Source organism: Mustelus asterias, chromosome 11 (assembly GCF_964213995.1).
Source record: "Mustelus asterias chromosome 11, sMusAst1.hap1.1, whole genome shotgun sequence".
In the NCBI taxonomy this organism is placed as follows: domain Eukaryota; kingdom Metazoa; phylum Chordata; class Chondrichthyes; order Carcharhiniformes; family Triakidae; genus Mustelus; species Mustelus asterias.
This window is the reverse complement of record NC_135811.1, coordinates 56,816,421-56,843,964: the sequence shown is the minus strand read 5'-3', so window position 1 is coordinate 56,843,964 and position 27,544 is coordinate 56,816,421. Positions and strand designations below refer to the sequence as shown.

Below are 27,544 nucleotides of genomic sequence, written 5' to 3'. Positions count from 1 at the left end.
CCACCCCTATTAGCCACCCAGGTTCACATTTAGAATGGGTATTGCCTTTGTCAACTTGTCACGCTGTCATTACACCCTCCTCCCTGTGGTGGTGCTGCAGTGCCTCAGCAGGGCGAGCAATAAATAGTTCATTGCTCCTCAGAAAATGTCATGGAAGTTTACAGCATGGAAACAGGCCCTTCGGCCCAACTTGTCCATGCCGCCCCTTTTTTTTTGTAAAACTGTAATATGGAAAACTGAAGTTTGAAACTTCCCTGGTAGTTTTTGTTTGTGCACTTATTGTACTATAGCAGTGTGTAAGGATGATTATGTTTTTTATCATTGCAGATATTCGAATTCCATTAATGTGGAAAGACTCTGATCACTTCAACAACCGGGGCAGTACGTACTGGAAAGCGTTGTTTGTTTTTGACTCTTGACTTCTTGTTTTATGGTGTTAACCTTGTCTCCTTGTGTTAGAGGGCCAGCGCTTTGCTGTGTTTTGCCTGGTGAAGATCGGAACTCAGATTTTTGACACACAGATGGTCACTGTGGATAAGACTCTTACTGACATCTGCTTTGAGAATTTGATGATTTTGTGAGTATTTTGAAACTGTCTCACATTGCATGCAGTGTCATGTGTGAACTAGAAAGGAGACAAGGAAAATGCATCCTTTTAATTCCTAGTTAGTTTTTGGACTCGTCAGGAATGAAGACCTGCATTTATATAGCACATTTCATGGCCACAGGCGTTCCAAAGCCTCTTTTTGCCAATGAGGTACTTTGAAAGTGTAGCCTGTGTTGTACATGGAAGCTGATTTACTCCGAGGGCCCACAAACAGCAGGAACACAAATAGCCAGGTCTAGGTGTTGTTCGAAAGAGCAACATTGGTCAGGAGACTGGGAACACTCCCTGCCCTCCTCCAAATAGTGCCGTAGGGTCTTTTACCTCTGGATAGATGGGGCTTCTGTTCAAAGTCTCACCCAAAAGCTTTGAGAATTCAGTTTCCAGCTTCTTTTAAAAGTCTTTTTGCAAAAGCAAGGAGTTTACTACATCATTTTAGGACGAGGATAAGGCAGACACATTCTGAATACACAGGATCAGAGTTGAAGTTTATTTTATTAGTTTCACAAGTCGGCTTACATTAACACAGCAATGAAGTTACTGTGAAAACCCCCTAGTCGCCACACTCCGGCGCCTGTTCGGGTACACTGAGGGAGAATTTAGCATGGCCAATGCATCTAACCAGCAGGTCTTTCGGACTGTGAGAGGAAACCGGAGGAAACCCACGCAGACACGGGGAGAACATGTAGACTCCACGCAGACCCACACACTCGAGCTGGGTCGAACCCGGGTCACTGGTGCAGTGACTCAGCAGTGCTAACGACCATGCTGTCCCTGGTGTGAGGTTAACTTCACACCAGGGCTGACCGATTGGAGCTGTGTGTGTCCATCCTGGATACATCGGGCAGGATTATATTGGTTTTGGAAGGTTTTATTTAAATTATCCTTCATGGAATTTAGGTGTCGTTGGCTAGACCAGCATTTGCCACCCTGCCCTTCATTGCCCTAAGCGCTGGTGAGCCAGTAAGAAGGGGGCAGAGTAGAGTGCAGATTCACCAGAATGATAGTAGGATTAGTTTACGATGACAGTTTTCATCGATTAGGCTTGAGTTCCCTCAAGTTTAAAAGTTTTAAGGGGTACTCTAATTGTGGTGTTTAAGATGATTAAATAAGGTAGGAAAGAGAAACTGTCCAATTTGATGGAGGTGGAGATATAGAAAAAGGGGACATGACCTTAACCTTAACCAGGCCATTCAGGAAAACATTTCTTGCAAAGTGAGATTCTGGAACATTTTCCTCCTGCAGAGGCTGGGGGTGAATTAACAGTTTCGAAACTGAGCGAGATTCTTGTTGGGTAATAGTATTAAGGAATATGGAACCACAGCAGATGAACAGAGTTAAAATACCGATTCACCATGATCTTATTGCATGGCAGAACAGGCTGTACAGGGCTGATTGGCCTCCTCCTGTTCTGAGTGTAATACAGCTGTTGGAATGTTGTGTCTAGCTGCACTGACCATGGGCACAATCCTGACCTTCAGGATGACGATTGAATCATTCGGTTTTCCTTCACTGTTGAGATAGTGATCCTAAAATCCCTTTCATCTTTTTGAACAGTAACTGTTCTTTTTTACAATGAGTCCAGCTGCTAAGGAATGAACAGTTCTTAACCCTCCTTGTTAATATTTCATTTTGTTTGTATTAAACATAGAAACTAGAAGCAGGAGGAGGCCCTTTGAGCCTGCTCCACCATTCATAATAATCGCGGCTGATCATCAATATCCTTATTCCACCTCTTCCCCCCCTCCGTCCCCCACCCACCTCTTAATCCCTTCAGCCCCGAGAGCTAGATCTAATTTCTTCTTGAAATTAGACAATGTTTTGGCCTCCAGTACACTCGATGGTATTGAATTCCACGCATTCACCACTCTCTAGGTGAAGAAATCTCTCCTCATCCCTAAAAGGTTTACCCCTTATTCTCAAACAATGGCCCCTAGTTCTGGACTCTGCCGCCATCAGGAACATTCTTTCTGAATCTACCCAGTCTATTGGATGTCTTCATTAAAGTATTTGCCTCATTTCAGCATTGATGCGCAGACTGCTTGTAGATGTTCTGAGGTTGACTTTGTTTCTTTAAGTTGATTCTTTCCTTGGATAGCAGTAACTCGGATATAATGAGCAAGGTCTCGGTGGAGAGGGCATGTTGCAGCACACGCGTTAATCAGTCTTTTACTCGCACCCTTTAGCCGAAAAATGTTTTTGATTACCAGTCATTAACAATTATCCTGTTGAAAGGGTGTTTTTGCTATTACTTAGTATTCCGTGGCATGTTTAATGGACACTTAGTGTACACTAATAAAATAACGGAGGCTAAAGATAGGACGCTGTCTGTGTGAAGTAAATAGCAGAGATTGACCGAGTTCTGGAGATTTGAACCTCCTGACCTATATTTAACCCTCTGGGTGAGTTGGCCAATTTGTGCCTTTATAACAGGGTGCATCAATAGCTGTTAATTTTCCAGCAAGTTCTGATTTGTATCTGTAACTAATAAGTCCTGATGATGATGCCACTCACCCATTTCTCTTGGCACCATTTCCGTGCAGTGAGGATGTGAAGCCAGATTTCGAGTTGCAGTTGGAGGTGTACAGCTGCTGCATGGAGGAGGGGCCTTCTGTTGTCAACACTCCGAAGAGACTGGCCCGAAAAATCAGCACCTCCCTCGGCAGGTCAACGGGGAAGAAGCTCGTGTCTGCACTGGAGAGTGGAGACCTTGACTCCGTCCTACTGGCAAACCCAGTAGCAGCGTGAGTCCTTTGCAAAATTCAGTGTGCATTTTCTATGCAATATAATTAACACTGTTTTTGATTTGTTAAATTTGGTGGGGGAGAAAAGGCTTCCCGATGAATGTTAATACAGATGCTTTAAGCAAGGAAGTTAACATGAACAAACAAATCCCGCACAAGGGCAGGAATTCTTATTAGAGCAGAATGGGCGGTGTTCCTGCCGTTTCCCAGAAAGTCCCCTTGTCGAGCGCCCTGGACTTAGCGGGTTGCAAATTTGCCCACTTTCTTCCCCCTTTGTCCAGGCCACCAGAATTTAAAGGCACAGTATAAACTGAGCAGGCTCTTGGTGCAACCAGGTTCTGCCTTAATTCTAGAGCTCTCAATCCCTCCTTCACAGAAATGCTCCTTGTATCCTCTCTCAACCCAGATCTAAAGAATTTAGGATCTGGAGATGCCGGCATTGGACTGGGGTGGGGCACAGTATGAAGTCTCACAACACCAGATTGAAGTCCAACAGGTTTATTTGGAATCACGAGCTTTCGGAGCACTGCTCCTACACCTCTCCACTCACCTGATGAAGGAGCAGTGCTCCGAAAGCTCGTGATACCAAATAAACCTGTTGGACTTTAACCTGGTGTTGTTAGACTTCTTACTGTTCAATTCCAGAGCACTCAATCCCTCCCTCACAGGGATGCTCTTTCCATTCTCTCTCAACCCAGATCTAAAGAATTCAGCACTGCAGAGGGATCCCAGAGACTGACTAACGAACGAACCTGTGTGAACAATAACTCCCCTGAGTCTTTCAACATCATGGCAGCATTCATTAGTTTTTTGCGATCAATCTATTGGTGCGCAGTTGACGCGAGATGAGAGGGAGATGAAAGCTGCAACTTCAACTGGGGCTTGATACTCCTCCCAGTAACTGATTGGCAGCGATGTTTGAACCCTATGTGCCTGGATTCCATTATCAGACACGTGGTGGGTATAGCCTGCTTGAGGCCATCCTTGGACCTATTGTTCCTAAAGCTCTCCACCACTGGGTGCTTTCAGTCCATTAGATATCCATTGATTGAAACGTTTGCTGTAGTTAGTCAGCAACTCCATTATTTTTGTATTATCTGAGTGATGGGAAGGTAGAAAGCAAACTAAATGGACCTTTGGTCTATTTTTTGACCCAGCAATCGCGAGAGCTTCGAGCTAATCGAGTCCACCAAATGTATGTACTCTGCTATTTGTTTGCTCTATTTGGCCAGTGTGCTTGGTAGATATTGCAGCAGAGTAACATTGTGCTCTTTGCCCACTCCCCCCAACCCTCTCCACACCAGTGGTGTCAAATATCATCTGCTTGCAGAAACTACACTCAAACTGGATGATACTGAAGCCAACTTCCGGACGCACAGTCTCCACATCCTGGGCAACGGTGAGTGCGCCTCTCTCTTCGGTGTCGTGGCCACATAAAAGGCTTTTCCTTAAAATGGTCCGTGAGCTAAGGGTTGGTGTGGGTCTATGTCGCCTTTTAATATGAGAGGATCAATTTGTAAATAACTAGATTTTGTCACAAAAATTAAAAGAACAAAGAACAGTACAGCACAGGAAACAGGCCCTTCGGCCCTCCAAGTCTGTGCCGCTCCTTGGTCCAACTAGACCAATCGTTTGTATCCCTCCATTCCCAGGCTGCTCATGTGACTATCCAGGTAAGTCTTAAACGATGCCAGTGTGTCTGCCTCCACCACCCTACTTGGCAGCACATTCCAGGCCCCCACCACCCTCTGTGTAAAAAACATCCCTCTAATATCTGAGTTATACTTCGCCCCTCTCACCTTGAGCCCGTGACCCCTCGTGAACGTCACTTCTGATCTGGGAAAAAGCTTCCCACCGTTCACCCTATCTATCCCCTTCATAATCTTGTACACCTCTATTAGATCTCCCCTCATTCTCCGTCTTTCCAAGGAGAACAACCCGGTTTACCCAATCTCTCCTCATAGCTAAGACCCTCCATACCAGGCAACATCCCGGTAAACCTTCTCTGCACTCTCTCTAAAGCCTCCACGTCCTTCTGGTAGTGCGGCGACCAGAACTGGACGCAGTACTCCAAATGTGGCCTAACCAGCATTCTATACAGCTGCATCATCAGACTCCAGCTTTTATACTCTATACCCCGTCCTATAAAGGCAAGCATACCATATGCCTTCTTCACCACCTTCTCCACCTGTGTTGCCACCTTCAAGGATTTGTGGCTAAAGATAAAAGAAATACTTTAAAAGGTGAGATTTCAAATCAATCTGGGTGAGATATCGTTGCGGGCCCATCACTGGAGGGCCTTCCTTCCGCAGTGAAGAGGCCGAAACGTGAGTTTAGCAACTGCTATGCCTTCTGCAGTCAACTAGTCGGTATTTGCCCTTTTCAGGTGGACTCAGCAGGTTTTTGGGAGAGAGAGAAGGTTTACTATTCCCCACTCGTTCTGTGGGTGTGGCACTTGTAGGTTGCCTGCAATCTTCCAGCAGAATATCAGTTGATTTCTTTTCTTCCAGGAGCTATGCGTGCAATTGGCTGGTTTCTAACAGACTTTACGTAGTTCTTAAACTTAAAATGGCTGCTATGAATTTCACTGAAGCATTGTTCCACCAGACAAAGGAGTTAATAATGTTGAAGTCTTTTGAAAGTCCCTTCCTGTCTCCTGTTTCCTCAGATGTAAAAGGGTTTTTCACACCACTTACAATTCAATGGGCATCCCTGGAGGGGTGTTTGCGTTTTATTTAATGACTCTTTGTAACCTGTTCTAGAGATATGAGTCTTCTGAGGATTGAATAAACTCGGCCTTTTGGCTAAGATCAAGTGTAGTTATGCGGATGCTGCACTTGGTTGAGGTCATTAGGTTACATTGAAGCTTCATATGTTTCATATGAAGCAATTTTTAAAAGCGGTATCTCGGTCTTTTGGCTAAGATGCAAATGAGCTCAAGTCTTGGAGGAGGAATTGCTTTCCCTCCTCCAATCAGCTTGGCTCATGTAGATCAGGCCCAGGACAGGGTAAATGGTCGCTTGCCCTGTCTTGTCAGCCTGTGTCGGAAATGTCTCAACTTGTTGAGACTCTGAATTGGACTTGATTTGATTGAATTGGAAAAGTATTTAAAAAAACACCGGAAGATGCCATATGTTGTCTGCCCTACTTCCATTTTAATAAGGCTTGTGTAAAGGTTTAAAACAGAAATGTACCTTTGAAATAGCTGTCCTTAAAATCTGTAATGTCATAATTACACGTTCGTGACAACAGTTACAAGCCCTTTATTACCATGTGATGCCACCCAAGTCCGTGGTTGCCACCTCTGGTTGGAGGATTGATCACATTGGCTGGATTTCCCAGTCCTGCCCACTGCCAAGATTTTCCAGTTTTGCCGCAAATCTCTGGCCTGCCATGTTTCCCCCCCATCCCCTCCGGCAAGGCCGGAAAATCCCGCTCATTATCTCCCATCTTCAGCTGCCCCACGCACACTCTTGCTATCGGTCATCTGGCATATCCGTCATTCTTGGATTGGACAGAATGGGGAACTTACTATTGTGTGAGTTGTTGAGGCAAATGGTATTTTGCTTCCCTTTAAACAAATCTATTGTTACAGGAGGGAATGTTGATAGAGTTTAGATGATGTGGGCTTGTCCAGAGAATAAGCACTGGTATAGACCTGTTGGGCTGAATGGCCTGTTGATGCGCTGTAATAAACGTGGTTCTCTGGCTACTCACTCCAAGGTTTTCAGATTCTGTGTGTTACCTGATTTAATGATTCTTGACTGTTGATAAAACAACCCATTGTGGGAGGCGATGGCCTAGTGGTATTATCACTAGACTATTAATCCAGAAACTCAGCTAATATTCTGGGAATCTGGGTTCAACTCCTGCCACGGCAGATGGTGGAATTTGAATTCAATAAAAAAAATCTGGAATCTACTGATGACCATGAAACAATTGTTGGAAAAACCCATCTGGTTCACTGATGTTGTTTAGGGAAGGAAATCTGCCACCCTTACCTGGCCTGGCCTCATGTGCCACAGCAATGAGGTTGACTCTCAACTGCCCTCTGAATTGGCTGAGGAAGCCATTCAAAGGATGAGTTGCGATGGGCAACTTGCTGGCCAGTAAGTGACACCCAGGTCCCACAAATTAATAAAAAACATCTCTAATATTTTTGTAATTCAAAAATAAAAAGATACAAAGAAAATGAAAAAACCCTCTTTTTATGCACCTTTTTTTGTTGCCCTCCCGGGTTGTCTACAAAAGATTAATCATTAATCCTTGTTGATTCTAGGACAAACCAAGGCACACTTTATATATATTTCAATAGAAAGCATTTTAAGATTCACAGAGCAATGTGAAGGCTGGCAGTAAGAGTCAGTAAAATACTGATAGATTGCAGACAAGCAGGTCTGTCAGAATACACGTTTAGCTTCCCATTCCCCCAAACCATATTCCTGGACACTAAATTTTTTCAATGGCTGCTTTAAATAGCTTTTACTTCCAGTACAAGATGATAGGTGATGAATGTTTAACGCAATTTAATTAAGTTTCTCTGTGCTCCTATTGAAGGAAGGTGCATCGTTTATTTTAAGTGGCCACAATTTCTTTTTTTTATTCATTCACGGGATGTGTGATTCCCTGGCAAGGGCAAAGTTTATTAGCCATCCCTAATTGCTCTTGAGAAGGAGCTGCCGCCTTCAACTGCTGCACCTGATGTAAGTACATCCACAGTGCTGTTAGGGAGAGGTGTCCAAGTTTTTCTTTGACCCACCAACAACAAAGGAACAGTGATATGGTTCCAAGGCCAGGCTGGTGTATGGTTTGGTGTTCCCATGTGCTGCTCTCTTTCCAGGTGGCAGCCGTTGCAGGTTTGGATGGTGCTGTCAAAGGGCACTATAAAACTTCATTCCTTTCACCACCACACTTGTGTCCCATCTGCAAGATGCACTGCTCAGTGAATGTAATCCTGTCCTTGCCAATGGTCATGGATGGGATGTGATAGTGAGCCAGTTTGTTTTATGCATATAGAATACACTGCCATTTAGGATTATTATGTAGGGATTATTGAAAATCATACAGCGCAAAAGAGGCCCTTCAGCCCATCGAGCCCACACTGACATATTAGAAACACCTGAACTCTCACCTAATCCCATCTGCCAGCACTTGGCCCATTGTCCTGAATGTTTTGACGTGCCAAGTACTCATCCAAAATTTTTTAAACTATGTGAGGCAATCTCACCACCCTCTGGGTGAAAAGGTTTTTCCTCACATCCCCCCGTAAACCCTCCCACCCCTCACTTAGAATAGAATAGAATCGAATCCCTACAGTGCAGAAGGAGGCCATTCGGCCCATCGAGTCTGCACCGACCACAATCCCACCCAGGCCCTACCCCCACATATTTTACCCGCTAATCCCTCTAACCTACGCATCTCAGGACACTAAGGGGCAATTTTTAACCTGGCCAATCAACCTAACCCGCACATCTTTGGACTGTGGGAGGAAACCGGAGCACCCGGAGGAAACCCACGCAGACACGAGGAGCATGTGCAAACTCCACACAGACAGTGACCCGAGCCGGGAATCGAACCCGGGACCCTGGAGCTGTGAAGCAGCAGTGCTAACCACTGTGCTACCGTGCCGCCCCACCTTAACCAATGACCCCTCGTGACTGACCCTTCAACTAAGAGAAATAGCTACTCCTTATCCATTCTGTCCGTGTCTCTCTCAATCTTGAACACCTCAATCAGGTCGCCCCTCAGTCTTCTCTGCTCCAATGAAAGCAACCCAAGCCTATCCAACCTCTCTTCATAACTTAAATGTTCCATCCAGGCAGCATCCTGATGAATCTCCTCTGCACCCCCTCCAGTGCAATCACATCCTTCCTATAATGTGGTGACCAGAACTGCACACAGTATTCCAGCTGTGGCCTCAGCAAGGTTCCACACAACTCCAACATGACTTCCCTTTATGCCTTTTTCACCAGCCTATATACTGAGGAGAGCCATTAGTGATGGACTGGGTAATGAATAGTCAATGGAGCAGCTGACTTCAACATGGAAGGAACTTCACCAGTTCATTCAGTGGCAAGGAGTTGCAAGATGAGGCTTAAAACTTCCAAGAGTCTAGAAAAAATGAGTTGCTTCCTGATTTGTCACAGTCAAACTGGCCATTCCTTACCCTGCATTCCCCATGAAATATGGTAAAAGGAGGTGTTTGCACTAACTCAGACATGGTGTTAGTGTCCCGCTGAGTTTGTCTCTGATTTAAAATTGGTTCCACTTCTGACTGTCTCCTGCAGGAATGCTGCTGCTGCTTAAACAAGCCGAGTAGCGCCTGTTATTGTTGTAAAGCACATGCCCTGCAGCTCACCTTGAGCAATGTCATGGGCAATATCCTTGTTATGTAAAATAAATTTCTGGAGGTGTTGGGGCCTATGTTTGTTAAATTATTAAACCAATAATTCCAGTCAGATCTTATCTAAATCTTCTGGGTAGCCATGCAATGACTAATCTTCCAGCTGTTCCTCCAGTGGATTCAAGCTGTGATGTTGAAAGTGTAGCCACTGTGTAATTTTCATTACCGTGTTTCACTTTCTAGAGGAATCTTCTTTCTGGCTGCCCTTATATGGAAACCTGTGCTGCCGGTTAGTTGCTCAGCCTTTGTGTATGACCACGGATATGATGACTGGGTATCTCAATCTGGAGGTAAGACTGACCCCAGACATAGCTTGGCTATCTTGTACCATTGCAAGCCATTCTGAAGTAGTATTTCATCCATACCGTTTCCAAACAGGCCCTTTTGTTCCTGTTCCCCCAGTTCTTCAGTGTTTTGGGCTTTTGCGTCCAATCTATTCACTCCAAGTGTTAGGAGGAGTACAAAGCAGTTGTCTTTGCTTCAGTTAAAATAAGGAACAAACCTTTACTGCTCACCATTTTCTTCCCAGAAGACTTCCTCCTTTCCTCTTTCTGCCTCCCCAGTTCCTGCACCAACATTTATTTCTCAATATGTGCTGCAGGAGAACATCCTGTCTGTGCCAGCCAGGAGAAGCTATATCCATCCTCCAGATATCTCAAATCCTTCATAGTCAAAGAAGTATATTTGAAATGTAATTACTGTAGTAAACAAGGCTGATAATTTGCACACAGCAAGATCCCGCAAACGGCAGTGAGCAGATAATCTGCTTCAGCGGCAATCACTACATCAATAGCTTTATACTTATTCTAGTGATCGCTTGGCACTCGCTTGCCCTCTGCCCGTTCTCTGTCAGTCACATGGTGTTCTCTCTTTCTGTCGATCACTTGGCACACTCTCTCCCCCTTGCCGCACTCTCCCTCCCTCCCTCTCTCTCTTTCTCCCTGGCACACTCTGTTGAGCACGCGTGGCTCATGCTGCGTTTCTGTTGGTAGCAGTGGAATGTTTGTGTCGCTCGTTCCTGATGTGGGTCTCGCTCAGCCAGGACACCCCCGGCTTTAAGGCTGACCAATTAACTATCTAATCATAGGCAGGACCTGGTTAGGCAGTCTTTGGACTGGCGTCTTGGTGCTGGCTGCTGTCACTGTTTGTGTGTTGAAGTTGTTTGTGTTGAAACTGAGAATGCAGGTGAATGATGGGGGTTTGATTTTTTGGACGATTATTGCAGTAGCATTTAGGTAGGGTCAGGGGGAGGTCGCCAAGCTCCTTGCTGGCAGTATGGGCTGCGCCTGTTTAAACTTGTTGCTTTCATCATGTAGATAATGGGAAAATGATGGAGCAACCTCAACAACTCCTATAATAGACTAAAGAAAGATTAAACACAAAAAACCTATCATCTCAGTTTCACATATCAGCACTTTGAATCTACACATTCAGCAAGCCAGGACCAAAAAATACAGGCCTCATTAAGGAAAAACTGATGTGTGTGTACAGATGGTTAAATGTGATTACTGGGGAGTATTTGCATACTGTTTCCATCTTGTTACACTAAGCACATCTCCAGCCAGCATAACAGCAGCCTCCATCTAAACTACTAACAGCTGCCTTTGATTGAAATCTTCCAGTGTATTTAAAACGGTCAACTAATCCTGCATGTGCCAAATGTGAGAACCTGAATTGGCCATTCATTTTCTGAAGCAAATTGTAAAATATTCCAATGGCCTGCCCAGATAATCCATTCATGTTTTTGAATTATGATGTGGAGATGCTGGCCTTGGACTGGGGTGGGCACAGTATGTCCCAGTGATTAACACTGATGCCTCACAGCACCTGTGACCCGGGCTCAATTCCCGGCTTGGGTCACTGTCTGTGCAGAGTCTGCAAGTTCTCCCCATGTCTGCGTGGGTTTCCTCCGGGTACTCTGGTTTCCTCCCATAGTCTGAAAGACGTGCTGGTTAGGTGCATTGGCCATGCTAAATTCTCCCTCAGTGTACCCGAACAGGCGCCAGAGTGTGGCAACTAGGGGATTTTCACAGTAACTTCATTGCAGTGTTAATGTAAGTCCACTTGTGACAATAATAAATTAAAAAAAACAACAGAAGTCTCACAACACCAAGTTAAAGTCCAATAGGTTTATTTGGAATCACGAGCTTTCGGAGCACTGCTCCTTCATCAGGGGGTAGGTTTCACAAACACTGTCTATATAGGCAAAGATACAATTGCAAGATAATGGTTGGAATGCGTGTCTTTACCGGTACAGACAGTGCGAGTGAAGAGAGGGATAATCACAGGTAAAAGAGGTGCGATTGTCTCAAGCCAGGACTGTTAGTAGGATTTTGCAATCCCCGGCCAAATGGTGGGGGTTACATGTAGTGTGACATGAACCCAAGATCCCAGTTGAGGCCGTCCTCATGTACAAGTATCTTGCAATTGTGTCTTTGTCTATATATACCTGCCCACTCATCTGATGAAGGAGCAGCGCTCCGAAAGCTTGTGATTCCAAATAAACTTGTTGAACTTTAACCTGGTGTTGTGAGACTTCTTACTGTTTTCGAAGTAGACACTACTTTAGTTGGGCCTGCAAGCAACTCTCTTGCCACCAGAACGTGCAGTGACAGAACTCCTCTTCACCACCCAAAGCTCCCTTTGTGGATTGCATTGAATGCTATCCCTTGGAGAGATTGGTTCATTCAATCAGTCGTAAGCTTGCTTTGAATGTGACCAATCACTTCAGTTGCTCCACCTCAGGACAGGGGTTTCCGTTCTCTGGAGTTTGGGAAGAATGAGAGGCGATTGCATTGAAACCATTGGTCGGGGACTCAAAAACACTGGGGCACAGTGTCGGGGTGAGGGGCCAATCATTTAGGGCTGAGATGACGCAATATTTCTTCACTCAAATCGCTATGAATCTTTGGAATTCTCTACCTCAGCAGATGCTCCATTATTTAAGGCTGGGATAGAGGGATTTTTAGTGTCCCGGGGAATTCTGGTTGACATGGGGAGCAGAGGGAAAATGGGAGTTGAAGCCCAAGATTAGCCCAAAATCCCAAAAGTTCCAGAGGTGGAAAAACAGTCAATAACACCTTTATTGGTCATTGGGAAAATGTTAGAGTCCATTACAAAATATGTAATAGCAGAGCATTTAGAAATACACAACATAATGAAGCAGAGTCGGCATAGAATTCTTTGAGGTGGTAATGAGCAGGATACATAAAGGGAAACCAGTAGATGTAATGTACTTGGATTTTCAGACTTCCAAAAAGCATTCGATAAGGTACCGCAGAAAAGACACAGTAAGAGCCCATGATGTTGGGGTAGTACATTAGCCTGGATAGAGGATTGGCTCACTAATAAGGTAGGGAGTTTGGATAAGAGGGGCATTTTCAGGATGGCAATCTGTAAGTAGTGGAGTGCCACAGGGATCAGTGCTGGGGCCACAATTATTTACAATACATATTAATGACTTGGACAAGGGAAGTGAATGCACTGCTGCCAAGTTTGTGGATGACACAAAAATAGGTGGGAAGGCAAGTGGTGAGGATGACAGAGTCTACAGAGGATATAGATTGGTTCAGTTGAGTGGGCGTAAACTTGACAGATGGAATATAACGTAGGAAAATGTGAAGTTATTCATTTTGATAGGAACAATAAAGGAGCTGAATATTATTTAAATGGAGAAAGACTGCAGCGCAGAGGGATTTGGGGTCCTGGTGCATAAATCACAAAGCTCGCATGCAAGTTCGGAAGGCAAATACAATGTTGGCCTTGATTACAAAGAGAATAGAGTATAAAAGTGGGGAAGTCTTGTAAAAACTATACGAGGCACTAGTTAGGCCACACCTAGAATACTGAGAATAGTTTTGGTCCCTTTATCTAAGGAAAGATATACTGGCATTGGAGGCTGTCTAGAGAAGGTTCACTAGGTTGATCCTGGATATGGAGGGATTTTCTTATGAGGAAAGATTGAGTAGGTTGGGCCAGTACTCATTGGAGTTTAGAGAGGTGACTTTACTGAGACATCTAGGCTTCTCGGAGAGCTTGACAGAGTAGATGTTGAGAGGTTGTTCCCCCTTGTGGGAGAGTCTAAGAACAGAGGGCATAATCTCAGAGTAAGGGATTGCCCATTTAAGACATGTGAGGAGCATTTTCTTTGGAGTTAAGTGAATCTGTTATCACATCGGTCATGATTTAACTAAATGTTGGAGCAGACTCGATGGGCTGAATGGTCGATTTTTGCTCCTATACCTTGTGGCCTTATAATCAGCCATGATCGTATTGAATGGTGGAGCCAGCCAGATGCATCATATGATCAACTCCTGCTCCTATTGTGTTCTCATATCTGAAGGAATTCTTGGATCCAGCAGCAGAATTGGGGAATCTTTCCTTCATCAAAGTAGCACCTGAAGAAATCTTGAGCTATTCCCATTGTCCCTGTGTGCGCAGCTACAAGGTTGTCTGGCTAGATGGTGCTTTGAGTGGGAAGGCAGCTGATGCATGTGTGTGTAGTTGCATCATTGGCACCATTCGCGGCTGACCACTGCCTCTGGTCTCCAGCCAGTGATTAAGAGTCACACGCACTGTGAGCTGCCAGTGGTGTTAGAGGGGGGTGATGTGCTATTCTCCACATCTCTTCCTGGTGAGATATTGTTGCAGCTGTCACGCCTGCACCTCATCTTCAGTGAAAAGCCTTGGAGGAGGCTGTGAGGCGCCGATTCCTCGGAATCTGTTTCGGATTTTGTCGTGGTAAAGGGAATAAAATGGGAGTAAATCAGCTGTTGTGCAAGAAGTAGCGGCGGCAGCTTTCCCAGTGTTTAATAGGAAACCACTTTTACAATGTTTTGAGTTTTAAAATGCTGGGAACTCGTCCAGTATCTAGTCCCAGAACTAATTTATTTTCCTTGTTGTTTTTTATCGACTCAATAAAACCAAATTTCAAAGTGAATGTCTCCATAGCTTGATCAATTATTTCACTTGCCATGTCGAACTGGATTTTCAATGCTTTTATTTTGCCAGCTCCTCTGTTCTTGTTGTGGATGAAGTTAGTGTAAATAGCAATTTCAAACAATCTAAAAGTATTGAATGCCTCTATTGTTTTCTAGCCCTTAGATATCCCTCCAAGTGAATAATACTTGTGCTGGCAAAGCCGGCACACATTAAATCGCTTGTCAAAGTATTCACTGGCACAGGGAAAAGTTTACACTGATAAGGAGTTTGCGCTAGCAAAGTTTTTAAAATGTTTGAAGTCTTTCAAGATATCAGTTGCATATTTTATTAGTCACATTAGGAAACCTGCTTCGCCCTAAAGCGTCCCAAGTGCGGCTACAATGGGCCTCTTCTGTAAGTAAATACTGCCACACAAAGAATAAGGATTATCAAGTCCTTTCACTAGCTGTTTCCACCCCCTGATTCACTCTGCTCCCTTCACAGCGAACAACACATGTTAATTGAGATCTTTTGTGTGCCACTTCTTCTCATCTAACGCTGCAGGAGCAAAACGTCTTTTCCATTACAGTATTATGACGGGCAGATTGAAAGGGAACCAAAAGGGCTGTTTGAACCGTGGAGCCCACTCCACTGCACAGTCCTAACAGACTGATACACACATCTCATTCCAAGAATGCAGTGATTTTTTTTTTTTGGAGAGGCGTTCAGCAATTAACCGTTTGCCGTTATCTTTAATTAGTGTGAGCCTGTCAGCCGAGGGTGGGGGAGTGGGGGGGAGCAGACTGTTTATGAAATGGTCATTCAAGCGCTGGGTGTGTCTCATTTCTTCCAGCAAACTGTAGGAGGCCTGCCTAACTGGACAAGGCTATACTGTGTCCTGAGAAGTGGCTACCTCATGGTGTATTACACTCCGGAAGAAATCGAGGCACAAGTGGATCCTACGTTGAAAATAGCCATTGATAAGGTGCAGTATTATCCCATTGGTTACAAGGAAGCTTCTTGTTAGATCTGCCTGTATGAAGCAGTACCGGGAGGGTAGGTAAAGGGGGAAAACTGTTGTCCCATATGTTACAAACAAGCCTGAACTGCTTGAATTCAAATAAGTCTTGCCCCATTTGAAGCAATGATTTGTTAGGATATTGACGGGTATCCTAGTCAGAGTAAGGAATTTTGTCCAGCATTAATCAATTTTCAATGTATTTTAAATTTTTTTTAATGTACTTGCAATAATATAGCACCTTAATTACGTGCACAGAGCATCTCAGAATGGTTTAAAATTGACGGCGTCTCTAGGTGGGGAAGGTTGCAGATTTGGAAGGGGCTGTTGAAGCAGTCCTGGTGAGTTGCTGCCTAGTTGGTGAATATTATTGGGCTGCTCACTTCCAAACCCGATCTTTTTGGTCATCTAGGATCCACACAGACGCATGCGCGAATGCACAAACTCTCAGTGAAGGATTATGAAAGGATAGTCTGGAATAAGGACACCCATAGTGCACAGGCACATGGAGGCTAAGAATCATAGAAACCCCACAGTGCAGGAGAGGCCATTCAGCCCCTCGAGTCTGCACCAACTGTCTGTCAGACCACACCCTCTCTCCTGCCTGATCCTCATAACCCCACACGTATCCATTGGCTAATCCATCTAACCTACACATCTTGGATCTCTAAGGGGCAATTTAGCATGGCCAATCCACGTAACCTGTGCATCTTTGGAGTGTGGGAGGAAGCAGATACGGGGAGAACGTGCAGACTCTGCACAAGGTCAGAATTGAACCCATGTCCCTGGGGCAGCAGTGGTAACCACAGTGCCGCCCAGAGTCCTGTGTCTGCTGGTAAGGTCAGCTAATGGGTCAGAGCAGGGAATGAATTTGGTAGCTTGCTGTGTAAAGAGTCTATAAACCTGTACACAGAACAGAGAGCATTCAATAACTGGGAAGGCTGATGGAAGTTTTCTACTTTCTTTCACTGAATTAGACAGTGGCATGTAATGTATGAGCATATTGTCGTGAGGAGAGCCACCTGTAAAAGTGAAACTCTGTTCTTCACACTTGCTTTTTCTGGGTTGGTAAATTGAAAGGGTCGATTGCAAGAAACCACTGAATCATGGGAGGAGGGTGTAAATGTTTGTTTGCATTGTGGGTAAATGCTGAAGTGGATAGTTTGTGCCAAATGGCCAATTTCCCTGTTGTAACTTGGATCTATGTCCATGATTTTAAAGTTTGTACGTTCCTCTAATTCTTGTAGATCCCCCATTTTCATTGCTGCACCATTGCCAGCCAGCTGTCCCAATGTCCCCTTCCTTTGCTGAGTCAAATCTTATCCAATAACGCACCCGTGAAGTTTGACTGTGTTAAAAGCAATTTATCAATACAAATTATTCATCTCCTGGTCAGGATGGATTCCAGAACCACCAAATGACATCTGAACTATTGTGATTTTAACAATGCAGGAAACCAGAATCCGCAGCATGGGGAAAGGTTCGGCAATGAGGACGCACAGCTTCTCCCTCATCAACCCCTATAGCGGAGAGACTGCGAGCCGAGTATTTACTGCAGACTGCAAAGAAGATCTACAGCGGTGGATGGAGGCGTTCTGGCAGCACTTTGGTGATATGAGTGAGTTGGCAAAGCGCAATGCCAAAAGCTGCTGATTGTTGGCAGATCCGCGGCATGTAGCAACCAAATGGAGAAGTCCAAACGCCGCCCCCCCCCCCGCAGGTTAATCACCGACCGTGAGCTTCTCTGGCTGAAGGCGAAGGTGGTCTCCCTGAGCCAACTGCTCAGTCCTGTCCTACTGCAAGTTCAGCGACACTCATCTTTACCTTTAATAATTGGTTTAGCAGGTGAAAAAGTGTTGTCAGCCATCCTGTTCCTCTTGTGTCATCCGAGAGGATCAAGCTTGGTGGTCTGCTCACTAACATCAGGATCTTACCCTTCGTTATCCAGTCCCAGGCTCTTGCCTCACACATGGCCGGCCCTGGAAGGGGCGTATTCACTAAACAAGTTGGTGGAAACAATATTTCGGTGAGCGAGTGGTCAATCCGAGAGACAGGATCCTGAAGGAGACAGTAGCAGCAGATAATATTGGGGCTGTATTTGGCTCTTGGGGCTAAAGGGATCTGGGGGAGAAGTGGGGGGAATCAGGATATTGAATTTGATGATCAGTCATGATAATAGTGAATGGCCTACCTTTGTTTCTATGTTTCTATAATATTGATTTATGAAATGCAAATTGGGTCACTTTTCTTTTAGTAAACTGGCTAATGAAGATGATGAATAATGTGTGAAATGGCATGGTCAGGGAGGAGCAAGTGACTTTAACATAGAAGATAGGAGCAGGTGGAGGCCATTCGGCCCTTCGAGCCTGCTCCGCCATTCATCACAATCATGGCTGATCGTCCAACTCAATAGCCTAATCCTGCTTTCTCCCCATAACCTTTGATCCCATTCGCCCCAAGTGCTATATCTAGCCGCCTCTTGAATACACTTTAATGTTTTGGCATCAACTACTTCCTGTGGCAATGAATTCCACAGGCTCACCACTCTTTGGGTGAAGAAGTGTCTCCTCATCTCCATCCTGAATGGTCTACCCTGAATCCTCAGACTGTGACCCCTGGTTCTGGACACCCTCACCATCGGGAACATCCTTCCTGCATCTACCCTATCCAATCCTGTTAGAATTTTATAAGTCTCTGAGATCCTCCCTCATTCGCCTGAACTCCAGCGAAAACAATCCTAACCGAGTCAATCTCTCCTCATACATCAGTCCCGCCATCCCCAGAATCAGCCTGGTAAACCTTCGCTGCATTCCCTCGAGAGCAAGAACATCCTTCCTCAGAAAAGCAGACCAAAACTGCACACAATATTCTAGGTGTGGCCTCACCAAGGTCCTGTATAATTGCAACAACACATCTCTGCTCCTTAAAACCTTAAATATTAGACCTATGGTTCCCACAGAGTGTGTATGGTCTTTGGGTGTTGATTGATGGGCAAGAGCAGATCAGCTGTCCTCCTGCATGCTGCCCAGTTTCCTGAACCATTGGTGTTTCCTGCTTTATAAAGCTACTGTGTGCTGGCACAGCTGCCTTGTTGGAAGAGTTGTGAGGGAGAACTACACTTCAGTAATGAGGGAGTGCCACGTTGTAGGAATGGCAGTTCGAGGAGTGTTGCAATGTCAGAGGGACAGTATGAGGACGGCATGGTGGCACAGTAGTTAGCACTGCTGTCTCAGCACCTGGCACCCAGGTTCGAACCGGGTTTCCTCCGGGTGCTCCGGTTTCCTCCCACAGACCAAAGATGTGCGGGTTAGGTGGATTGGCTGTGCTAAATCGCCCCTTGGTGTCAGGGACTAGCTAAGGTGGTTATGGGGATGGAGCCTGGGTGGGATTGTGGCCAATGCAGACTCGATGGGCTGAATGGCCTCCTCCTGCACTATAGGATTCTATGATTTCTATACCATTGCCCAAAATTAAATTATCGCAGGGCTTTGTTAATATTTTAGTCATATTGCTGATAAAAGCGACGTGCTATCAAAGTTTTTCATCTTGCATTCATCAGGATAGCTTGCAAGAAATGATCAAACTGTAACAGGCGAACAACAATTTATACTACACGAGAGGAATGTTGATTAGTTAGCAAGTGGAGGCATTGCCATGGAGAATGCAGCATGGAGCAGTTAACTGCTTAGCTTTGTTTAAATTCAAACCAGGCCAGTTGACTCTGATTGGCCAAGGCATTGACCTGGGCACTGTGGCAGGGGACCATTGTTCCCTAAGCTTTTAAAAGGGAATGTTATAATGGAAATGTGAAAAGGGCCGATTGCAAGAATTTAAAATGAGAAGTGTATTACATTTATTTGTCCAAGCCCAATTATCAGCCACCGCAACCGAACACTGCATTTAAAAGGCTTTTCTCCCAACATCATGCAATATTGAGGAGTATTGTATTAAAAAACTTCTGTACATGTGCGACTTTCTTTTTTGGGATTTTTGATCCAAGTGTTTTCTGGCAACTAAGTGCCAATGTGATGATTTATAATGGGAATTTGCTATGTAAACAGATTATGGTAACAGCGTATTTGCAGGCTGCAGCCTTTAGATGGTGTCATGATCTTGGTATTGGCTGCAACACTATCCTGACACCAAGTGAGCAAAGATTAATAAGTCTGAACATTTTTTTAAAAAGATACGGGGAAAGGATGGGGGAGTGAAACTGGAGCTTTGAAGTTTGAGGTAGACAGGTAATGGTATCTGGAGAAGTGGAATAAGGGCAAAAAATGAAGTTAAGGCATAGATCAGCCGAATGACAGAGGAGGGTCAAGGGGCTGAATGGCCTCCTCCTGTTCGATATTTCGAGATGCCAGCAGTTTCAAGAACAAAGATGTGCAGGTTAGGTGGATTGGCCAAGTTGAATTGCCCCTAGTGTCAGGGGGATTAGCAGGGTAAATACGTAGGATTAAGGGGATAGGGCCTTGGTGGGATTGTTGTCAGTGCAGGTTCAATGGGCTGAATGGCCTCCTCCTGCACTGTAGGGATTCTATGAAGTTGCTGTACAGTGACATTGAGCAGAATGGCTACATTTTGCCCTGTCATTTCTTTAATCCTCATTTTGCTAATTTAACCAGCAAAAGATTAGTGAGCAGAACTAACTTCCCGAGCAGGCTTTTCTTTATTTTCATTATAACAAAAGTCTTGTACTGGTCTGATCAACATAATTCAATTTACAGATTTCGACAGGCAGGTCATTCTGTAAACCTTGTTTTTAAACGCTTGAGAATAGTTTATGGTTTCTCCTTGCTGGAAGTAATTCTTTGCTTAGTAAATGCTGTGGTATTGGAAATGTCCCAGGTTCCCATTAAGAGAGGGTTTGTTTTAATTTTTCTTTAAAATTCCAGTAATGGCTGTGCTTTAACTTTCAGCCCAATGGAAGCATTGTTGCAAAGAGCTTATGAAAATTGAGATTATGTCACCACGGAAACCACCTTTATTCCTCACAAAGCAAGCAACTTCAGTCTACGACGATATGAGTAAGTGGCCCTTGCCTTTCTAAATGTGGCCTTGTAATAAAAGAATCATTGTTTGAAATTCAAATAGTTCCCATATATAAAACAAAAATGCTACTCCATGCATAATTTGGAGCTGCATGATTTAACCAGCAATGATGGAATCCAGTGATGTGAATTTTAATATGGGTCAGGTTACTAAAATCTATGACTGCAAACTGCTGGGAAATGTCAGCTTTTTGAATGCTCTTCTTGGGTTTGTACATTGCTTTCAGTTTTTTAAAAATATGTTCTGTGTACGACTGTTTTGTATTTCATTTTATTGCCTATCGATCAAATTCCAGGCACTTTCTTTGAAACGTGCCAGGGTGAAAATTGTGCTTCGTTGTAATGTTGGATGCCACATCATCCCTTAACTCTTTATTTGCCCTCAGAATCCTTTTAGATTAAATTGTTTGTCCAGCATCTCGCAAAATGCATACGATATTTGGCACCTTTCTTGGTTTTCCTTTAATTTATTTATGGGAAGTGAGTGTCACTGGTAAGGGCAATAATATTGTTCAGCCCTAATTGCGCTCGAGAAGGTGGTGGCGAGCTGCTGCAGTCCCTGAAGTGTTGGTACATCCACGTTGTTGTCAGGGTGGGAGCTCCAGGATTTTAACCCAGCGATGATGAAGGGACAGTGATTACAATTTCAATTCAGAATGGTGTGTGACTTTTTGATGTATTATTGTCACATGTATTAGTATACAGCGAAAAGTATTAAAGCAAATTACTGCGGATGTTGGAATCTGAAACCAAAAGAGAAAACGTTGGAAAATCTCAGCTGGTCTGGCAGCATCTGTAAGGAGAAAAAATAGTTGACGTTTCGAGTCCAGAAGTATCAACTCTTTTCTCTCCCTACAGATGCTGCCAGACCTGCTGAGATTTTTCAGTGAAAAGTATTGTTTCCTGCGCGCTATACAGACAAAGCATAATCTTCATAGAGAAGGAAAGGAGAGAGTGCAGAATGTAGTGTTACAGTCATAGCTAGGGTGTAGAGAAAAATCAACTTGGTGCGAGCTGGTCCATTCAAAAGTCTGGTGGCAGCAGGGAAGAAGCTGTTCTTGGGGAGTTTGCAGGTGGTGGTGTTCCCATGCGTCCGCTGTCCTTGTCCTTCTAGGTGGCAGAGTTTGTGGGTCAGGAAAGTGCTGCCGAAGGAGCCTTGGTGAGTTGCTGCAGTGCATCCTGTAGATAGTACACACTGCTGCCACTGTGCACCGGTGGTGGAGGGAGTGAATGTATGTGGAAGGTGTGCCAATCAAGTGAGTTGCTTCGATCTGAATGGTGTTGAGCTTCTTAAGTGTTGTGAGCTGCACTCATCCAGGCAAGTGGGGAATATTCCATCACACTCCTGAGTTGTGCCTTGTAGACGGTGAAAAGGTTTTGGAGTCAAGAGATGAGTTATTCGCTGCAGAATTCCCAGCCTCTGACCTGCTCTGGTAGCCACACCATTTATATGGCTGATCTGGTTAGGTTTCTATGTAGTAGTGGCCCCCAGGATGTTGGTAGTGGGGAATTGAGTGTTTCCAATGTCATGGAGAGATGGTTAGATCCTCTCTAGTTGGAGATGTCATTGCATTTCACTTGTCATTTATGACCCCCCCCAAGCCTAAATATTGTCCAGGTTTTGCTGAATGCAGACACAGATTTCAGTGTCTGAGGAGGAGCGAATATTACTGAACAATCTAAAATCACCAGCGAACATCCTCACTTCTGACCGTGCTTTGGGTGAAGCAGCTGAAGATGGTTGGGACTTGGACACTGCCCTGAGGAACTCCTGCAGTGATGTCCTGAACCTGAGATGATTGGTCTCCTCTAATAACTTTCCTTTGTGCTAGGTATAACTCCAACCAATGGAGAGGTTTCCCCCTGCTTCGCATTGGTTTCCATTTTACTACTGTTCCTTGATGATACTCTTGTTCAGATGTTGCCTTGATGTCAAGGGTAGTCACTCTTTATCATTCCCAAAGCTGCAATGAGGCCAGGAGCCGGGTGGTCCTGGCAGAATCCAAACTGAGCATCAGTCAGCAGGTTATTGATGAATAAACCTCACCACTTTGTTATTGATTGATAATAGGTTGATGGTAATTGTCGAGCTTGGATTTGTCCCCCTTTTTGTGGACAGACTGCGTGTACGTTGTCAGGTAGATGCCAGTGTTGTAGCTGCATGAGAACAGATTAGCTAGTGGCACGGCTAATTCTAGAATTTAAGGCTTCAGTACTTTGCCAGAATGTTGTCCGGTCTCGTAGCCTTTGATGTATCTACTGTTTTCTTTGTACTCTTGTGGAGTGAATCGGATTGGCTGAAAACAGGCATAATGTGGGGGTCCTCGGGAGGAGACTGAGTTAGACCATCCTCTCAGCACGTTGGCTAAAGATGGTTGAAAATGCTTCAGCCTTGTCTTTGACAATGATGTGCTGGCCTCCCCCATCATTTTGAGGGGCCTCCTCTTCGAGGTAGTTGTTTCACTGTCCATATCGTATAAAGTGTTAACGGAATGGCCATGCTAATCTATGGGTACGTGATGTGGCACTGATACGGCATTGAGGAGAGAATCTTAGCTTGGCGCACACTACAGAAACACCATTCATGGCTGAATGAAGGAGGGCTGCAGAGCTTTGACCTCCTAGAATCATAGAAACCCTACAGTGCAGAAGGAGGCCATTCGGCCCATTGAGTCTGCACCGACCACAATCCCACCCAGGCCCTATCCCCGTCACCACACATATTTACCCCGCTAATCCCTCTAATTTACACATCCTGGGACACTAAGGGGCAATTTAGCATGGCCAATCCACCTAACCTGCACATCTTTGGACTGTGGGAGGAAACCAGAGCACCCGGAGGAAACCCACACAGACACGGGGAAAATGTGCAAACTCCACACAGACAGTGACCCAAGCCGGGAATCGAACCCGGGTCCCTGGAGCTGAGAGGCAGCAGTGCTAACCACTGCGCCACCATTCCACCTAATTCCATTGACTAGAGGATTGCTTCACTTTGTCTCTAATATTTGTCACAGATATAATCCAGTATTTTGGCTCTACCAGATGTATTTTTAGGTGTGCATGGTGGCACTCCTACCATGTTCTCCTGCACTCTGTGAATCAGGGTTGATTCTCAGCTTGGTGGTGATGGTAGAATGGGGGATATGTCAGGCCATGAGATGTCGATTGTGGTTGAATGCGATTGTGTTGCTGCTCGCAGCGCCGCTTGGATGCCCAGGTTTGAGCTGCTGGATCTGCACTGAATCTATCCTATTTAGCACAGTGGCAGTGCCACACAACACGATATCTTTAGTGTGAAGAGACTGTATGGCAATCACTGCTCACAATACTGTCGTGGACAGATATATCTGCAACAGGTGAATGGGTGAGAACCAAAGTGTGAGGACAGAGAGGTAGGTTTCAAAGGAAGAAAGAGTTGTAGAGAGGTGGAAATATTTGGAGAGGGAATTTTGGAGTCTCGGGCCTTGGTAGTTGCAAGTGATGGTGTGATGGGATGATTAAAATCAAGGATATGCAAGAAGCCAGAATTGGAGCATGTAACTGATGGTTACGGACTGTGGCAGGTAGGATGATTTTTCAGCCATTGACGTGCACAATATGTCTATATAAAAACCTCTGAAGGGAACAGGATCTGGTTTCTTATGTCAGTGCTAGATTCGCTTGATTTCATTGGGTGACATGAATATCAATAAAGATGGGCTAATCTATAAGTGCATGTTTTATATATTTACAGTATGACTAAAGCCAATGCTTTTAAACATTCTTATAGTCCCTTAACCATAGACAACCCTAATGGAAATAGGAAGCATTTTTGTCACAGTATTGCTGCTATTTACAGCCTCGACACTAGGTGGTGGTGTGTGCCATTGTTTAATACCACATAACACCGAGGAAGTCCAGATGCAGTGACATGTTCGTGTTTGCAAACATTTCTAAATAGTAATTTATGTTATTAATAGATTACGCTTGTAATGCTATTTCCTTTACACTGCGTCTTTAAAGTGCTCATAGTGGTCTTTTATAATGGAACCTGGATTCCAGTGATCTGGAAGAGTGTGAGGAATAGACTGAGTACCATGAATAATCCACACATCATCCTGCAGCTGTGACCATATACGGCCTGATTCCCACCATGGGATATTTGATGTTGTGTGGTAGCTACTCTCAATTCCCAGCATTGCTGGTGAGTCACAATCTGTCTACACTCATGCGATTCAGCTAAACTACTAAACAGAGAGGAAATGAAACGTCAGAAAAATACTTTCACAACTTGTGCTGACCACATGCTCGAATACTTAAATTGTGTGAAATAACTTCATTAGAGCAATTTCTGCCATACGTGGTGATTTCTCAATAGTTCTGGAAATTGGATCTTTAGACAGTTCAGATCTTGTGGGAGTTTAAAATAGTGACATCAGCAGAACATGAATCCACACGCACACATTTTAATTAACTAGTTGACCAGACCTGGTTTTCTTTGTGGGTTAGAGTAGAAAAAGCAGTTTATACTCCCGCTTTTCAATTTCCACTCCTTTTCCCCTCCTCCACCACTTCCTCTTTACTTCTCTATCCCTCCTCTCGTCACTGCAGTACCCGCTCTCTCGCTCTCTCTCTTTCTCTCTCTCTCTCTCTCTCTCCCTCTCTGTTTCTGATCACCTCTCCCGCTGTTCCTAACCTCTCTGCCTCAAACCCCTTGCTCCTCCTTTCTGGCTCTGTGCTCCTTCTTCCACTGCTCTCTTGTACCTCATTCCTTCCATTGGCCCCCTCCCCACCATCCCACTCTCGGTTGTTTGTAGTCGCCCCTCTCTCCCCCTCCCTCTTTTTTTTTTCTACACCAGTGTAGAAAATCATTTTGAGGGGAGAACTTATTAAGATAATGAGAACTGTTGGTGTTGAGCTGGAAGTGAATCATGACTCCTTCCCACCACTGGGAAAGGGCACACTGATCGGCTGTGTTCTGTGTTTTACAGACGTGGAATCTCCTCAGAAGGACGAGGGTTTAGTCGACATTATCCGGAACAGAATCCAGGAGACGGACGGAGAGTTCTTGCTGGGTCAGCAGGGAGAGTCTGACCCCCCTCGATGGGCAGCTCTGTTTGATGGCAGCCATGACATGGTCGTCCAAAAGAATGTTCTGACACCAGATGGTGGGAGCCAGTCCCCCCTTACGTCACCCGGGAGAGCCAAGAAGAGGCCGGCTCCCCCTCCACCTGCGGGAAAGCAGCCATTCCAGCTGGGAGACTCCCGCCCGGAACGGGGCCAGAAGGAGAATTCCTGGAAAGCCCCATGTTCCTCCGATGCAGAATCCTCAATGGGTCGGCCAACAGCCCCGGCCCCTCCCGGACACTGGTCAGCCAGCCAGGTCCTGGGTGAAAATGCAGCCCAGGTAGCAGTCAAGCCGGGCCTGCCCGGCAAACCCGTACCTGCCCCCCGTCAGAAAAGGTCCATTAGGGCAAAGCTCGATCCCAGAACCTGGATTCCGTCCCAGGTGTAAGACATTTTGAGATGGACACTCAATACCTGAAAACTGGGAAAGCAAAGAGTTCCTCTTCTGTAGCATCTTTGGTATTTCTTGGATAAGAGTAACAATTTGGGTTTAATGTGCCCCCTTCAAGGGGCCAGTCGGAGCTGGAATTATTGATTTATTTTTTAATATTTTTGCCAGGTTTGGTTGCAGGGATTTCACAAAGAACATAGCGCTGTTTTTCCTACACTAGAATAACTCTAACGTTGTGAATTTTTGTCCAGCTTTATCTCTCATACGAACTTTACAAAGGTTTGTCACAGTGAAAATGATGCTGCTAAGGAGGACACAAAGTAATGCGACAAGGAAAACAAGTTCAAACTGTTGATTTGTTTTCTTAACCTTTCCCATGTTGACTGTGAAGAACGTTAGTGCAGAAGTAGAGGAAATTCAGAAGATTGCATTTTGCCTCCATTTCACCTTTGGAAACTGCCGGCAGCTCCCGGGGATCCCAGATTTTGTGGACCAGTTATGTTTTGCTTTGTGTTTTCATTGCATGGCACAGTTATTAAAGTAATAAAGCAGCTCAGAAGGCATGAGCAGTTTTATTACTGCGATTATTAATACATACCTGACCTTTAAAAGAAAACTTTACAAAATAAAGCACCTCAAACCCACCCCCTCCCCAGTCCAAATTCTTTCTCCTGTTTCTTAACCTGACCCATTTCAACGAAAGACTTGCATTTATTTAGCTCCTTTACCATCCGCAGGATGACCCAAACAGCTTTGCACTAAATGAAGCTTTGTTTGTAAGATTGGGATCGCAGCCGCTAATTTGCACAGCGCTGTGATAAGACCGGATAATCTGATTTGGTGATGATTAAAGAGTAAATATTGGCCAGGACACAGGGGAGGGAACTCTCCCTTTTTCAAAGTCATATCATGCAATTCTTTAATTCCATCTGAGTGGGCAGAAGGGGGTCTCCCTCATCTGAAAGATAGCACCTCTGACAGTGCAGCACCCCTCACTACAGTCCTAGAGTTTTAATCACTCCATGTGGACATCGTTGGCTAGGCTAGCATTTATTGCCTATCCCTAATTGCCCTTTAATAAACTTCTCAAGTTTATTCAAGTTTGTTAGTGTCACAATTAGGCTTACATTAACACTGCAATGAAGTTTCTGTGAAAATCCCCTAGTCACCACACTCCGGCGCCGGTTCGGGTACACTGAGGGAGAATTTAGCATGGCTAATGCATCTAACCAGCATGTCTTTCAGACTGTGGGAGGAAACCGGAGCACCCGGAAGAAACCCACGCAGACACGGGGAGAATGTGC

General features: G+C 44.8%; 1 protein-coding gene across 1 annotated transcript in view; it reads left to right on the top strand.

The window, feature by feature from the left end:
* The window catches only part of rtkn2 (rhotekin 2), a 33,055-nt gene extending 6,818 nt beyond the window's left edge, over positions 1-26,237 (top strand). Inside the window, exons 4-12 of the mRNA XM_078224309.1 lie at positions 328-381; positions 460-577; positions 3,148-3,348; positions 4,653-4,747; positions 9,935-10,041; positions 15,525-15,656; positions 17,142-17,307; positions 20,609-20,716; positions 25,714-26,237. Of these exons, the coding sequence (XP_078080435.1) occupies positions 328-381; positions 460-577; positions 3,148-3,348; positions 4,653-4,747; positions 9,935-10,041; positions 15,525-15,656; positions 17,142-17,307; positions 20,609-20,716; positions 25,714-26,237 (1,505 nt within the window). The remainder of the gene's footprint in view (positions 1-327; positions 382-459; positions 578-3,147; positions 3,349-4,652; positions 4,748-9,934; positions 10,042-15,524; positions 15,657-17,141; positions 17,308-20,608; positions 20,717-25,713) is intronic.
* The last annotated feature ends 1,307 nt before the right edge of the window (positions 26,238-27,544 follow it).